The sequence below is a fragment of the Archocentrus centrarchus genome, chromosome 21 (genome assembly GCF_007364275.1).
Source record: "Archocentrus centrarchus isolate MPI-CPG fArcCen1 chromosome 21, fArcCen1, whole genome shotgun sequence".
Taxonomy (NCBI): Eukaryota; Metazoa; Chordata; class Actinopteri; order Cichliformes; family Cichlidae; genus Archocentrus; species Archocentrus centrarchus.
This window is the reverse complement of record NC_044366.1, coordinates 26,313,181-26,327,516: the sequence shown is the minus strand read 5'-3', so window position 1 is coordinate 26,327,516 and position 14,336 is coordinate 26,313,181. Positions and strand designations below refer to the sequence as shown.

Here is a 14,336-nt window from a genome sequence, read left to right as displayed (position 1 = left end):
ATATATGATGTGTGTGTGTGTGTATGTGCATATTGCTTTGTAAATAAAAAAAAAAAAAAATTCAAACTTGTGCCTCACAATTTGTTTCTCTTAATTGAATTCCTTTTAGTTGAGGTTATTAGCATGGCATGAATACAACATAACATACAAGGTATATCACAGAAATAATAATTAAAAATAATTTTTTTTACCGGGTTATTATTTATTAGGGAGGGGCTTACCCAGGCCTGTCTTTATAAAGGCCAATGGGGGACAGATCTACCAGCCAATCACATGTGAGTGCTGAATTGTGATGGCATTTTTTCATCCAATGACAGAGAAGCCACGTGGGTCTGTTACCGCTGCTTCGGCTTGCAGTGCTGCTATTCATATGTAAAGTAGAGACGTTAACACCTCCCGCGGGCCGGCTCCCCCGTACCTTCACCCCCCGCTGATTCTAGTGGTATGTAAACGACCATGTCCGTCTCAGGCGAACGAAAATGCGCATCCCCGTATGCTGACGAAAGCTGCCGTTTACTAGCGGCGCCCGCGTCAGTATACGGGGACGAAAATGCTTCTTTTCATGCAGTGCATGACCTCCCACAGAACTGGGAAATGTGTGATGCAGGGCTCTGTTTGTGACAAGTCTCTCTGAAAAAGTTGTGGTTCTGTTTGCAGTGCAGTCTGGGGGGTGGGGGGGATGTCTCCAAAGTCAAGTCTGTACGTACGAAGGGAGTTCTGTATGTACACTGAACAGGGTGTCGATGGAGGATTTCAGCTTTCCAGGCTAGTCGCTGCAGTCACCGGAAAATGTCACTAAATTTGTCACTAGTTGCTTTTTGGTGGGGTGGAGGTGGGGAGTCACTAAGGGTTCTGAAAAGTCACTAAGTTGGCAACACTGTGTGTCACCTATGACCCCCACCCAAGGTGCAGGTCATCACACAGCAGCTCTGTCCAAATTCAAGGGCTGCATCCTTCAGAGGCCACATTTATAGGCTGATTATGGTACACTGAGGCCACGAAAGCTGTCCAAATTTGATGGCTCCTCCAAATGCGGTTAATGAATGTGTCCTTCTTTTTTCCGGATTTGAAGGATGGGTATGGTGTATCCTTGTGGCCTACCATATCTCATGATTCATTGTGCAGCAAAACTCAAATGCAGCAATGGTGGATAAGAGTGGCCAAAAAGTTTGAAATATGACTGTTTCTGTGACACAAAATAAACCTTTAAGATGTTTCAGATGAGAATGTAGATGTATAAACCTCAAATATTTGCTCGATTTATCAAGATATCGCTAAACTGCAAAATTTCTCTGACCTTTTCAGAGATTAGTTTGAGGTTTTGAAGCAGTTGGCAAACATCTGTTACACGGCACTGCCTCCATGAGTTAAAAAACTTAATTGCTGAGTTGTATTCGTTGAACAAAAATAACACATGTATGGACAAGACTTGCAGGCCATATAAAATTCAAGGCCACAGTTTGTACACCTCTGGTTTAGGGTTATGATTACTGCTTAGGGTGTGAGAGGTCTTGGGTTCAAATCCCAGACAAGCACATAATTTACTTACTTCAATCATGCTGTATCCGAGGTTTAAGTTTGTTACACGATAGAAACATTACTAAGAGAATTGCCTGTTTCACAAACAATGCAAGTATACATTCTAACAAAAACACTTGTGTTTAAGCTCCTGCAGGACTATAGCAAGCTTTATCTTGTTATAGAACAGTCCTTTTTTTAAAGGCAAAACTACAGAAAAATAACAGAAAAATAACAGGTCAAAACTAGATATCACCATGAAACAGTCATTTACTTACATTAAGAGTAAGTAAATGATATATATATTTATATATAAATATATAAGCCTGCAGTTAAATAATAAGCCTCTGGTACAATATATATAACACTTCAAGCCTAATTTGCAAATCTTGAGAGCCACAGAGTTCACAGATGGTCCTGTAAGAAATTGAAAAGAGCAAGAGCACATTTTTGCTACAACAAAATACCTAGTCATAGACTAAAACAGAGTAAATAAAAGCTTAGTCTATGAATTACAATCACAACTAAAACTACAAACATTGATGAAAAGATCTTCAAGAAACTGTACAGAGGTTTTATGGTATTTTTTCGCAGATCCATTTAAGAGATGTTGAACATGGAAGATCATTCCAAGACCTTTTCTCATCATTTCTGACATGACCGCAGTGTTCTCCCCCACCATCATTATCAGGTTGACGGTCTCCCCAGTACCTAGCAGGTCAGTAACAACATTATCATATTATTATTATTAAGGAGAAATTAAGATGCTTATTATAGATGTGGGAGTTTCATCATCAGGAGTTTTGATAAAAATTGAGGAGCTTTATTGAACACTGTACATTACGATCACCAAATTTCAGATAACAACCAATAAATCTTTGTCACCAGACATTGTGGTTGTTAAACATGTCTACACAAAGTATACAGATGGCCAAACACACCAGTCCAGATTACAAGGATATCATGACTGATATTATAACTTCTTATGCCCTCTTGTGGCCAAATCAATCATTAGTATACATCTTTTGGCTTTGCAGTTTGGCTCAACGCACTGACAGCTAACCTCACCAGTGTGGTTATTTCTGCATGCATCTATAGGTTTAACAAACATCTTTTGTAAATGTAATAAAAGTAATAAACTGAACCAAAGTGAAGACTTACGTCATAATCAGTGGAGTTCCATCCACCCATTTCCACTGTCCTTCCTGTTCTTTGTCATTCAAACCAATCCAAGTGTGTGTGTTGGTGATTGTCTTGAGGTAGTTCTATTTAACATGAAGAAAAAATATTTTCTTTTAGTTTTCAACCAGAATTTTAGTCTATTTTATATCTATACATCTTTTAAAAATCCAAAACCAGCACTAAGTGGTAATAGGACTGGTTTTGATATAACACTTTTCTACTTGAGCAGTCAAAGCGCTTTATACAACACGTTTGCATTTACCCATTCACAGACATTCATGCTCCAACAGTTCCACTGGAGAGGAACTTGGGGTTCAGTATCTTGCTCAAGGATACTTTGGTATGCAGACTGGAGCAGCCAGGAATTGGACATCAGCATTCCAATTATCAGACGACCTGCTCTACCTCCTGAGCACTGAAGATATGTTTCTCAAAAGCTAAACCTAGTTAACTTACAACATGCTGTAACTCTCAATCCTTTAATTCATCAGTCACAGTAAATAAATCATTGCCACCAAAAATACTGTCTAAACAAGAGTAGTCAAAATGTTTTCTGTTAGTGGATTCTTAGAAGCGTCTAATTTCATGAATGCCTATGACTTCCTCTCACTCCTGCCCCTTGGCTACTACAAACTCCCATGAAAGAACTGTGTATGCTGCATCTTGTGCACTCTTCAGCATCTTCCTCTATTCTGTTTTCTTTGTCCTCGCTGCACCACCACACTACCTTATACTTCTTGCTCTTCTTCCATTCACAGGTTGTTTCCTCCATAAAATGTTTATTTGAGCAGATTCCTCTGAAGTTCTATAAATTTGTCTTAAAATACTCGTATTCATCATGATTTTTTTAGATAACTAAATACTTTATTCTTTTTGTGGTAACACTAAGAAAAATGTCTTTTTTTGAAGAGTAAAACTGAGTTTCATTAAATACTGTATACAATCAGAAAAATATCTGGTGCTAATTAGAGTTGTTGTCCATGCTGAGATAAAATTATACAGTATTTGCTTCAGGTTTTTATGTCCAGATATATGTTGATTAAATGCTAAGAAGGTCAAATAAAAACTTCATTTTTGTTCAAAATTGGGCAAAGTTATTTACATAAAGAATTAGGAGTTTGAATTTTAATATTCATTTACAAACACAATACCACACACATACACACACACAGTGTACCTGTTCTTCAGTGCTGTCTATCACCACCAGATCTGCTTCTCTGTCTCTGCAGTCCTTTCTGGCTGCATCCCAGGAATCAGACCTTTCAGACAGGAGATAACAGCTACAGCTGAACTTCCTCCATCCTGCAGGACAAGGTTTTTCTGGAAGAAATTACAAGTAATATTTCAAGAAGCTAATGAATGATTGTTTAAGAACCCTGTAACAATGTTCATTTGACATCTGTTTGAGATCAGGTCTAAAGGCATGCATGACAATTTAAATGGTGATTTTAAACTGACTGAAGGTAAAAAATGTGTGCCTGTGCTGACCCTTCACCAGACTGGCAACCTGTCCAGAATGTACCCTATCCCTTATAAAAGCTGAAAGAGGTTGAAAACAGATGGATGGCTGTGCAATCATTAAGTTGCTTACATTAGGGGGGTAACACCAATGCATAAAAGCTTTGAGTTAGTAAATAAAATGAAAAATTACATTTAGATCTACACGCTGAGGATCCATTAAATTTAGTCATTACTGTTCATTTTTTATATATCTATAAAGTCATACATTTCAGCATATTTATCTCATCAATATTCAGCCTTTTCTGAAGGTCTTTTGTTTTTTTTACTCAGATAGTGATCATCTCAGAACTGTGGATGAATTACTGAACTGACTTTGAACTACAGAGCTGTCAAAAAAAAGTCATATTATAACCACCAATGGCTGCTGTGGGCAACCAAGTAACCGCAGAAGAATTTGTGAAGAACAGAAGGTGTACTGCTGCTGCTAAGATGCACAATTTGAGGTTCATAATTATACATACTATGCATATATACTATACACATTATTATTATTATTATTATTAAGGCGGCGCGATGGCGCGGTGGTTAGCACTGCTGCCTCACAGTTCGATTCCACCTTGGCCCAGGCCTCTCTCTCTCTGTGTGGAGTTTGCATGTTCTCCCCCTGTCTGTGTGGGTTTCCTACGGGCACTCCGTTTTCCTCCCACAGGCCAAAGACATGCACTTACTGGGGTTAGGTTAACTGGCTCCTCTAAATTGCTCATAGGTGTGAATGAGAGCATGAATGTGAGTGTGGAGGGTTGTCTGTCTTTCCGTGTTGGCCCTGGGATGGGCTCCAGCCCCCCGCGACCCTGAACAGGATAAGCAGAAGTGGATGGATGGACGGATGGATGGGTGGATGGATGGATGGATGGATGGATGGATTATTATTAAGTTAGTGATTTATTATTTAGGTATAAAGAGACAAAGATCTGATCAGAATGCTGGGAAACTGAATCACTGCATTTCTGAGTAAAAACTTTTACAAACACACAACAAATAAACAAATAAATAAAGACAAGGACTCACTCTGTTTGGTCAAACTCTGAAGTTTTTCCAGCTCTTCAGTCTTTTCAGTTAGACGGGCATTCAGGAGGTTTCTGTTCTCGATCATGGAGGAAAGTTTGTTCCTCATAGTGGAAAGATTTGCCTTCAGATGGTCTCTCTCCTCATTCATGGAGGAAAGTTTGCTACTCATGGCAGAGAGACTTGCAGTCGAATCATGCACTGAAAAACATTGAGAGACAGTTTTCTGAGACACAAAGGACTTTATGTATTTATAAAATCTGAGCATTTATAAGTTTTTGCCCATAGGTACTTCACACACTTGTTCACTGAGTTTACTATAACAACAGTTTGATTTCATTTAAAATGAGCTGACACCATCCAAAACGTACTGTGGCTGAATTTTCAGTCTGTTCACATTGTTTTATTCTTGTTCGTTTCTTTCTTTTAATTACTCAAAGAGCACAAACTCTGTCCACTTTAACCCATCGGGTCTTTAACTTTATTAATTCAGGCGGGTAAACAACAATACAGCTCGGTCTGGATGCTCTGCTATATCCGCTTCCGGCCCCTAAAACTGTCCGAGTGCTCCACCTATACAAACAATATTTCCTATTGTAACATCCCTTTTCTTTTCAGAATTACAGCTTCCCCTTAATTTCAACATCTGCCTAGTACCTCTGAAAAACAAACTGTTCATCTTTAGTGACCTCTGAAAAATTCAAAACAAAACATTGACTGTCACATGACTCGCATCATTCCGAGCCTGAACATAGCTTATCCCCATTTCAACATATACAGTACAGTTTGTTTTTTTTCAGTTCAGAGTGCATTTCTTTATAACAGGTAATTATTAACATAAACATATTCCTTTTTCCCTTTTCTGTTTTGAACACTTAGTCATTTTTCCCATTTTGATGTAAACCCCCCAAAGGCCATGAGCAACACTGAGTAATTTATCTGTGTGACAGGACATAGTCCTTATAGTGTTGTGGCATCTTGACTGTGCGACCTGCTCTGGTTGTGACAGTGGTCTCTCCGCTACCAATGTCCTTTGGTGTGTGGTCTAAAACCCTGTGCGGAGGATGGACAGACCCTGCCTGACCCTGTCCTGTAACCTCTGCCTGAATTGGGAAGTTGATGTCCACATCGACGGGGTCCCTGACTGCCCTTTCCGGAACCAGTCTGAGGTGTCTGCGGTTTCTCCTGATGACAGTCCAAGATTGCAGTTGTATCTCATAGGACCTTTCATTGATCCGCGACAGCACCTTGCCGCATCTCCAGACGGTCTGTGGTGGGAACGGCTGTATCCTCACTGAGTCCCCACTTTTAAGCACAGGCAGGTCCTTGGCTGAGCGGTTGTAGTAGGTGCTTTGATGTGTTTGCCTGTTCGTCAGTTCCCGTTGAACTTGAACAACCCTTGGTTTCAGCAAGCTCCTTTTCATTGGTAACAATGTTTTGGTGCGCCGACTGAGCAGTCTTTGTGCTGGACTGGTGTTCAGGCCCAGCGACGGTGTGTTACGGTGGTCCAGCAAGGAAAGATAGGGGTCCTGTTCTGCGGCTTTGGCTTTGTGCAGAAGTCGTTTTGCTGTCTTAACAGCTGATTCTGCTTTGCTGTTGCTCTGAGGATAACCTGGAGATGAGGTCTTATGTTGGAATCCCCACAGTTACAATAGGAACTACTGTTTGTATAGGTGGAGCGCTCGGACAGTTTTAGGGGCCGGAAGCGGATATAGCAGAGCATCCAGACCGAGATGTATTGTTGTTTACCCGCCTGAATTAATAAAGTTAAAGACCCGATGGGTTAAAGTGGACAGAATTTGTGCTCTTTGAGTAATTAAAAGAAAGAAACGAACAAGAATAAAACACACATGTGGGCTGATGAATGTTAGAGCAAATATTTACAGAGAACCAGACTCACAGTAGACCCCAAGGGTGATGAGTCCAATCAGCAGGAGAACACTCAGCAGTCCCAGAGAGAGAGTAACACCTGAATAGAAACTTCTCTTAGAGCTTCTTGGACCTGAAAAGAAACAAACAGTAAAACTAACAAAGTGTACGACAGTAATAACAGAAAAAATATATATCTGGTCCATTTTTTGTTACTTCTGTCTTACTCTTGGGATTTATTGTTGAAGGTATTGAGTTGTCAGATTTGAAAAATTCAGCATTGACATAAATTTCCTCCATTTCTTGTTTTTCTGAGGCGGTCAGCTCTGCAGCTCAGGACCTGCAAACTGTTTCACTGGATTAAGTTTCTTCTTTTTCTCAGCCTAAGAGGAAGTAACACGTCAGATGTTAAAAATGTTGTTCACACATTACAAGTTCTGTAATATGAAAAGCAACAGAAGTCAAACTTGTTTTCATAGATTTCAAGGAACTTGAAAAGATCATCTCAGTATTGAAATGTGTGACTGATGACTAAGACCTTTCAATTTAAAAATACCAGCTACACAGAAACTCTGAAGATAGTATTTTTTATTTTTTAGGATTGTTCTAGAGATATAAAAACATGTTTTTGTGTTTTATTTATTTTGTTTCATTTGATTTTATTTGTTTATGGAACAGAGAGGATACACATAACTGTACATTTACATAAATAAAAAGCCTCCAGTGCCATAAGACTTTTAGCCTAATTTGCAGATCTTGATCCACAGAGTTTGTTTGGGGGGAGAAGGGGAAAAGCGCAAAAGCACTGTGTGGTCAGAAGGCAGCAGAGGGCTGTGAACCAAACCGAAACTGTTTCACTCATTTGCTCCACATGGTTCAAAAAAATGAACATTTCAGTCTTTAGAATAACACCCCCACCTCCAAACAACTCTTGTGGGTTAGGCTGTCAATAAACAAGAGGAACACACTCTGTGTTAGCAGAGCTAGTTTGTGGTCAGATCTGCAGTGTGGACGTGATAAAGTTTGCGTATGAAAGGGTCTCGAGGTCGCAGCACAGGGGCGATGCTGCACAGCAGAAGCAATTTTTTAGATACGTTCAAAAACAGTGACTTTCTCAGGTTTCTCATTTTATATATTTGTAATATTTAATCAGTTAATTTATATTCATTCTTGTTTCCATTTTTCACAACTTTGTAACTTTTTTAAAATGGGGAATTATATAATTTCAGAAAAAAAATTTTACATTTAGTTTTGAAAAATCCTACTGGCTTGGTCAGCTGTTTCAGAAACCTGATGGGTTATTGTTGAGCTATATTAGATTAGATTCAACTTTGTCACTCTGCTGAGTACAGGTACAAACAAAAGTACAATCAAAGCCTGTAATCAGAAGTGCAATTGAATAGTGTATGTACAGAAGTGCATACAAATACAAATATACATCAGTGTATTAAGTACGGTATATAGGTATGTGCATTAATCATAGTTTGTCAATAAGTACAGTGTTCCCAGTGACATTTAACTATATAGACATGCACAGTAAGTACACTATGTGCAGTGTTGCTAGTGGAGAGACGAATATACAAATGATATGCACATGATACGCTCACCTGCCACTGCGTAAGATACACCCGTCCAGTTGCTCGTTAATGCAAATATCTAATCATACAATCACATGGCAGGAACTCATTTAGGTACGTAGACATGACCAAGACGACCAGCTGAAGTTCAAACTGAACATCAGAATGAGACAGAAAGGTGATTTATGTGACTTTAAATGAACTGTGGGTACACTGTAGGACTGTATGGGCAGGACAAATCCATACATATCTGGCTGACAGCAGTTTGGCCTTTCCTTGGTTGTTTTTTGGGATTTTCCCACAGCAAACCTTCACTGGGTAAAAATACTGGTAAAATTACTATAATTAGAAAAAGAGAGTCGCATCATGGATGGCAGCCATCAAATGTACAGCAACATGCCATTAGACGGGAGCGCTGGAAAGCTGAACGGAGGTGGAAAAAGGACAGGTTGTCGGTTCATTTTGAAATACTGAGAGAAAGATTGCAGTGTTATCAGAAAACTTTGAAAGCTGCTAGGTCGAAATTCTTTTCAGATATATTGTCTCTAACTCTCACAACCCCCGTGTGCTTTTTACCACACTGAACTCTGTGCTAAATGTCCATGAACCTGTCCATCTGGAAGCTTCCAGTGAAATTTGTGATAGATTCCTTCTTTTTAGAAAAGGTGATAAGCACTAGGGCCCTAATTTCACCACCTTCTCATGATCCATCTACCGTAATATCCTGTTCAGCTGAGTTTCACCACTTTGAGCCAGTCTTGCTCTCCTTTTTTTTAGAGAAGCTGGTTTCCAGTTTGAAGCCATCAGGTTCCCCATTTGATGTTGTTCCCTCTTGGCTTGTTAAACAAGTTTTTCCTACCCTTGGTCCATTCATTCTCGCCATTATTAGTAGTAGTTTGACCTCTAGTGTGGTGCCAAAAAGTTTTAAACATGCTGTTGTGCAGCCCTTGCTGAAGAAACCTGGCCTAGACTCTTCTGTTTTTGCAAACTTTAAGCCTGTCTCCAAGCTACCATTTTTGTCAAAAATCCTGGAAAAGATTGTTTTCACCCAACTAAAGACTTTCCTGGATGAACATGCAATTCTGGAAGTGTTCCAGTCTGGGTTTAAAACCCATCACAGCACTGAGTCTGCTCTGTTAAAGGTTTTTAACGATATTCTTTTAGCAACTGACTCTGGTGACTGTGTGGTACTTGTGTTATTAGACTTAACAGCTGCGTTTGACACTGTGGACCATGAAATCCTCATTTCCAGGCTGGAGCGGTGTGTGGGCATCACAGGTGCAGCTCTCCAGTGGTTTAAGTCGCACCTCTCAGATAGAAGTTTCTGTGTCAGCATTGATGATTTTGAGTCTGCCTCTGCTGCCCTTTCTCGGGGTGTTCCTCAGGGCTCCATTCTGGGACCTCTCCTGTTCTCCTTAAAGATAAATGTATATTTGATAAAATAATAATCCTGTTGGCAGTAATGACATCCGGTTATGCCAATCAGAGCTCTCTAAATTCAACATTGAATCATGTGTCAGCCAGTGACGGAGACCAAACAAACAATAAAGAAAAACTCGAGGTCATCTGAACACCCAGCTGTTGAAATTCTCAGTCTTGCACATTTCTTGTTTTGTATATGATGTAACCAAGATTGATAAGCCTTGACTATATGAAATCCTGAGCTGAAGAAGAGAGTGTGAGTACCTCATGTCATGTTCAGTACCACACTTGGCATGGTATGCAGTTCTGACCCAGATTAATCTGTAAACTGTGTGACAAATGGCTAATTAACTTTAATAATTGGACTCCTTATTCCATTAATTTGTGTCATTCCTGTTCGATGAACGAACATGCAGAAACCAAGTCAAAATGACCACGTTCTTAGTTTCCAACAAAATCTTTCCACATTTATTAAACCACCCACGCTGTAAAAAAAGTACGTAAAAATGACAGTGGAAAACTGTGAAATGGCAACAGTAACAGACCGGAAAATCAAAAACGGTGTATTTCTGTAGCAGAAACATGTGATTACCGTAAATCAAAAAACAATACATAACTGTAATTTCCACTGCGATAATAGGTTGAAATGACAGTGAAAATCTTTTTCCTGCACTGCAAAAAATGTTTGTAAAAAATACAGTGGAAAACTGCCAAATGGCAACAGTAATAGACCGTGCAATTGAAAAGGGTGTATCTCTGTGGCAGAAACATGTGATTACCGTAAATCCAAAAACAATACATAACTGTAATTTTCACTTTGATAATATGTTGAAATCACACATTTTCACTGTGAAGATCTTTTTTCCTACACTGCAAAAAAGTCTGTAAAAAATACAGTGGAAAACAGCCAAATGGCAACAGTAATAGACCGTAAAATCGAAAAGGGTGTATCTCCGTTGCAGAAACATTCAATCATCATAAATCAAGAACCAAGATATAACTGTCAAAATATGCTGAAATCACACATTTTTACTGTGGAAATCTTTCTTTTCTGTAAAATTTCTATAAAAAAGACACTCATACCATAAAAATAATTTCCGTCTGAATTATACATATTGCTGAATTGTACGTTTAAATGTATTTCCCAGGTTGACTGAAATTTAATCAGGAACTTTTTGAAATAATAGTTTGTTTTTTCAGAAAAGGAAATGCAAAACATTGTATTGTTTTATTATTCTGTGTATCAACTGCGTCTGAACTGTAAACTGAATAACTGGATTTAGATTTCATCATACAAATTATCTTTTCATGCACCTCGTGAGTGGTCCCAAAATATTCAGCTTATTGCAGAGTAACCTGCTAATATAAAATGAGACTGAGGGAGATACATGCATGTGTCACAGACAGTATCCAATCAGCAGCTTCAGACTGAGCCATGACTGAGCAGTTACACTCAGAGGTTAGCACCTTTTCTGCCCTCTCTGTGGGATAAATGACATTACTACACGATGGTACATCATCCTGCCCCAGGGTTTACTCCAGTTTTGTGTCAACCTTGCAACAACTAGTTATGTCACCACGGTAAGGTAAGTTACCTTAACAATACCATTAGCAGCAGTGAAGACCTGAGCCACCATTGTGGAGGTAAAGCCAGAGTTACCTTTAACCAGTATCAACTAAGGAAATGTTCAGCTGTAATTTTGGGGGAAGTTGTTTAAGACATTGAAATGTTGTGTTCCTCACTGCAAACTTAATCAAAATGAACTGTTTATTTAGGTGCATTCGCTGACATGTTGTAGATAAGGAGAAATTTAAGGCTAATTTTTACCGGAGTTATAATCAGGGTTAAAGTGGACCAGAGCATCTTCAGTTAGTGAGTAATCAATATGAAAGGCAGTTTGATACTTAATACTGTACAGAGGTCAATTTTGTCTCTTTTCCATGGATTCTGTCATCAGGCACTGAGCACAAAAACATCAGCATGCTGGTGGGTTTCAAAAACGGCAGGTTTGATTCTTGTGAAGGAGTCGCTTGCATGACTCATCTAGTGACATCACTGCCTGGCCAATCAGTGGCATGCAGCCTGTTGATGCCATATTTTCTACATTTTCAATCAACTTGGCGCACCTGGAACCGCGGCTGAGTAGGTACTAGAAAAGTATGTGGTAGCACCTCCTGGTCCACACTCCAGTCCAGTGGGTGGCGGTAATGCACCTATAAGCTGGTTTGCCCACTGCCATTAAAACCACAAGAACAAGGTACTAGCGCCCATAGATATACGTCTATGCTAGCGCCTAATGGAATACCCTAAAAACTAAGCCAAGCTGAGTCTAGCTGAGCTGAGTAGGTACTAGTGGAAAAGTGGCAGTCTCTGATATCTCCATGCTGACAGCATGGAGATATCAGCTCTGTAACTAGAGCTCTGCTAGCATTATAGAAGTTGAGCAGCATAAACAGAGTGTTTGTAATTGGCAGGTGATTTGAAATGTTTCAAACTGCTCGACAAACTGTGCAGTTTGGACCACAGTGTGTCTGTGAGCTAAAATTTAATAATTGATATTCAAAGGTTGCATGGAAATACCACGGAGTTTAGTGCAGGCTAAAGTAGTTAATTTGAAGTATTGTGGTGACATGTACGGTGATGCAGTGTGTTGGACTAGTGCAGAGCAGGCTGTGGTGTTAATGGCCAATGTTAGCAGGCATCAGTTTAAATTTAAGGACTGGACTGGTACTTAATGCCTGAGTGTTTGAGCTGATCTGTCTGCTTACACCTTGTTGAATTCAGTTATATCCAAAAAGAGCAATAAACCAAAGTGCAGCAGCAGATGTCAGCTGATCAGTGTGTAAAATTCTTCCCATGCTGCATCACTGCTACACCAGATATTAGGTTTACCCAATCTGCCAAACTCATGTTAACCCCAGGACATAGTGTAGGGGTGGCCAACTCCAGGCCTCGAGAGCCAGTGTCCTGCAGGTTTTAGATGTGTCCATGATCCAACACACCTGAATCAAATGGCTGAATTACCTCCTCAGTATGCACTCAAGTTCTCCAGAGTCCTATTTGATTCAGGTGTGTTGGATAAGGGACACATCTAAAACCTGCAGGACACCGGCTCTCGAGGCCTGGAGTTGGCCACCCCTAACATAGTGTATCTGCTCCTGTTAATGTTTGTCTCTAAGACAGCTGTTAACACTTTTAAATGGTTATAGATGAAGATTTTTAAATTTTTTGCTTATTTTATTTTTATCATTTCTTTATTTATGCTTTCTGTCTTTTATTTTATTTGTATTTTTGTGGCATGCCTACTTCATTGAGTAGTGTCAGTAGACAGACGGGAAACACAGCAGAGAGAGGGGATGATCTGCAGCAAAAGGCCCAAACTGGAATCAAACCTTGGCCAGCGTGACATGTGGTGCATGTAGTACCAGGTGAGGCCCAACTGTTTATGGATTTGAGTGTGAAATGTATTAGAATGTAATTTGCTACATGTGCAGTGAGCAGAGTGACAGTGTTGATACCTCTCTAACTTAGGAGGATGTTGGTCCTGTCAGTCCTATCTTCTGACCTGCCAGTGGTTCAGATGGACTTAATCAACTACTTTGCTGTCCTACCAATCTACCTGTCTGATCAGAAACCAGTCTTGTCAAGGATAAATAGAGGTAAGTGGTTGGACAGTTCAGTGTGTGTTGACTGAAAATTTGTTTAATTCATTTGTGTAAGAACTATAATATTATCATTCTTATTATTACTGCTTTATTTTATTTTGCTATTCTGGCTGCAGAGAGGATCCTGCAATTCCACAGCAAACACCTGATGACTAACCGGGGTACTCAAGCAGAACTGGTGACACTACAATTACATACTTTTCCCAAAGAATGTCTAAATGCAAAAACTATTTATATTTCAACAATGTCTTTGTTTGTAGTGGGCTTTATATGTTATTTTTTTCTGTAATTAACCACGGGCAGTTGGTTGTAAAATCTTAGCCACTGGTGTTCTATTTTTTTCTGGGTGAAGTTCTGGCAACAACAGCTGCCACTGTTTGAATGTAATGTTGATTTTTACAATTAAATACTGTTTTCATCGACTGTAATTAGGTTTAAGGTATATCATTTGTATTTGGAATTGTTTATCATAAATGGTTTTAAATTGTCACCGTATTTTATACAGTAAAATATAGGCAACCATAGCGGCCAGTATTTTACCATGAACCCAGCTTACGGTATTTTGCATTGAACCCG

General features: G+C 39.4%; 1 protein-coding gene and 1 long non-coding RNA gene across 2 annotated transcripts; one reads left to right on the top strand and one right to left on the bottom strand.

The window, feature by feature from the left end:
* Positions 1–1,981: 1,981 nt before the first annotated feature.
* On the bottom strand, positions 1,982–7,395 carry LOC115800728 (CD209 antigen-like protein C). Its single transcript, XM_030758226.1, has 6 exons — positions 7,323–7,395; positions 7,127–7,228; positions 5,230–5,427; positions 3,878–4,020; positions 2,680–2,783; positions 1,982–2,229 (listed from the first exon to the last, which is right to left on the bottom strand). The coding sequence occupies exons 1-6, from the start codon at positions 7,393–7,395 to the stop codon at positions 2,094–2,096; spliced, it is 756 nt and encodes a 251-aa protein (XP_030614086.1). The 3' UTR covers positions 1,982–2,093.
* A 4,980-nt stretch (positions 7,396–12,375) lies between these two features.
* Positions 12,376–14,018, top strand: LOC115800791 (uncharacterized). Its single transcript, XR_004021694.1, has 4 exons — positions 12,376–12,437; positions 13,414–13,523; positions 13,627–13,754; positions 13,877–14,018. It is a non-coding gene; the product is annotated as an uncharacterized LOC115800791 (long non-coding RNA).
* The last annotated feature ends 318 nt before the right edge of the window (positions 14,019–14,336 follow it).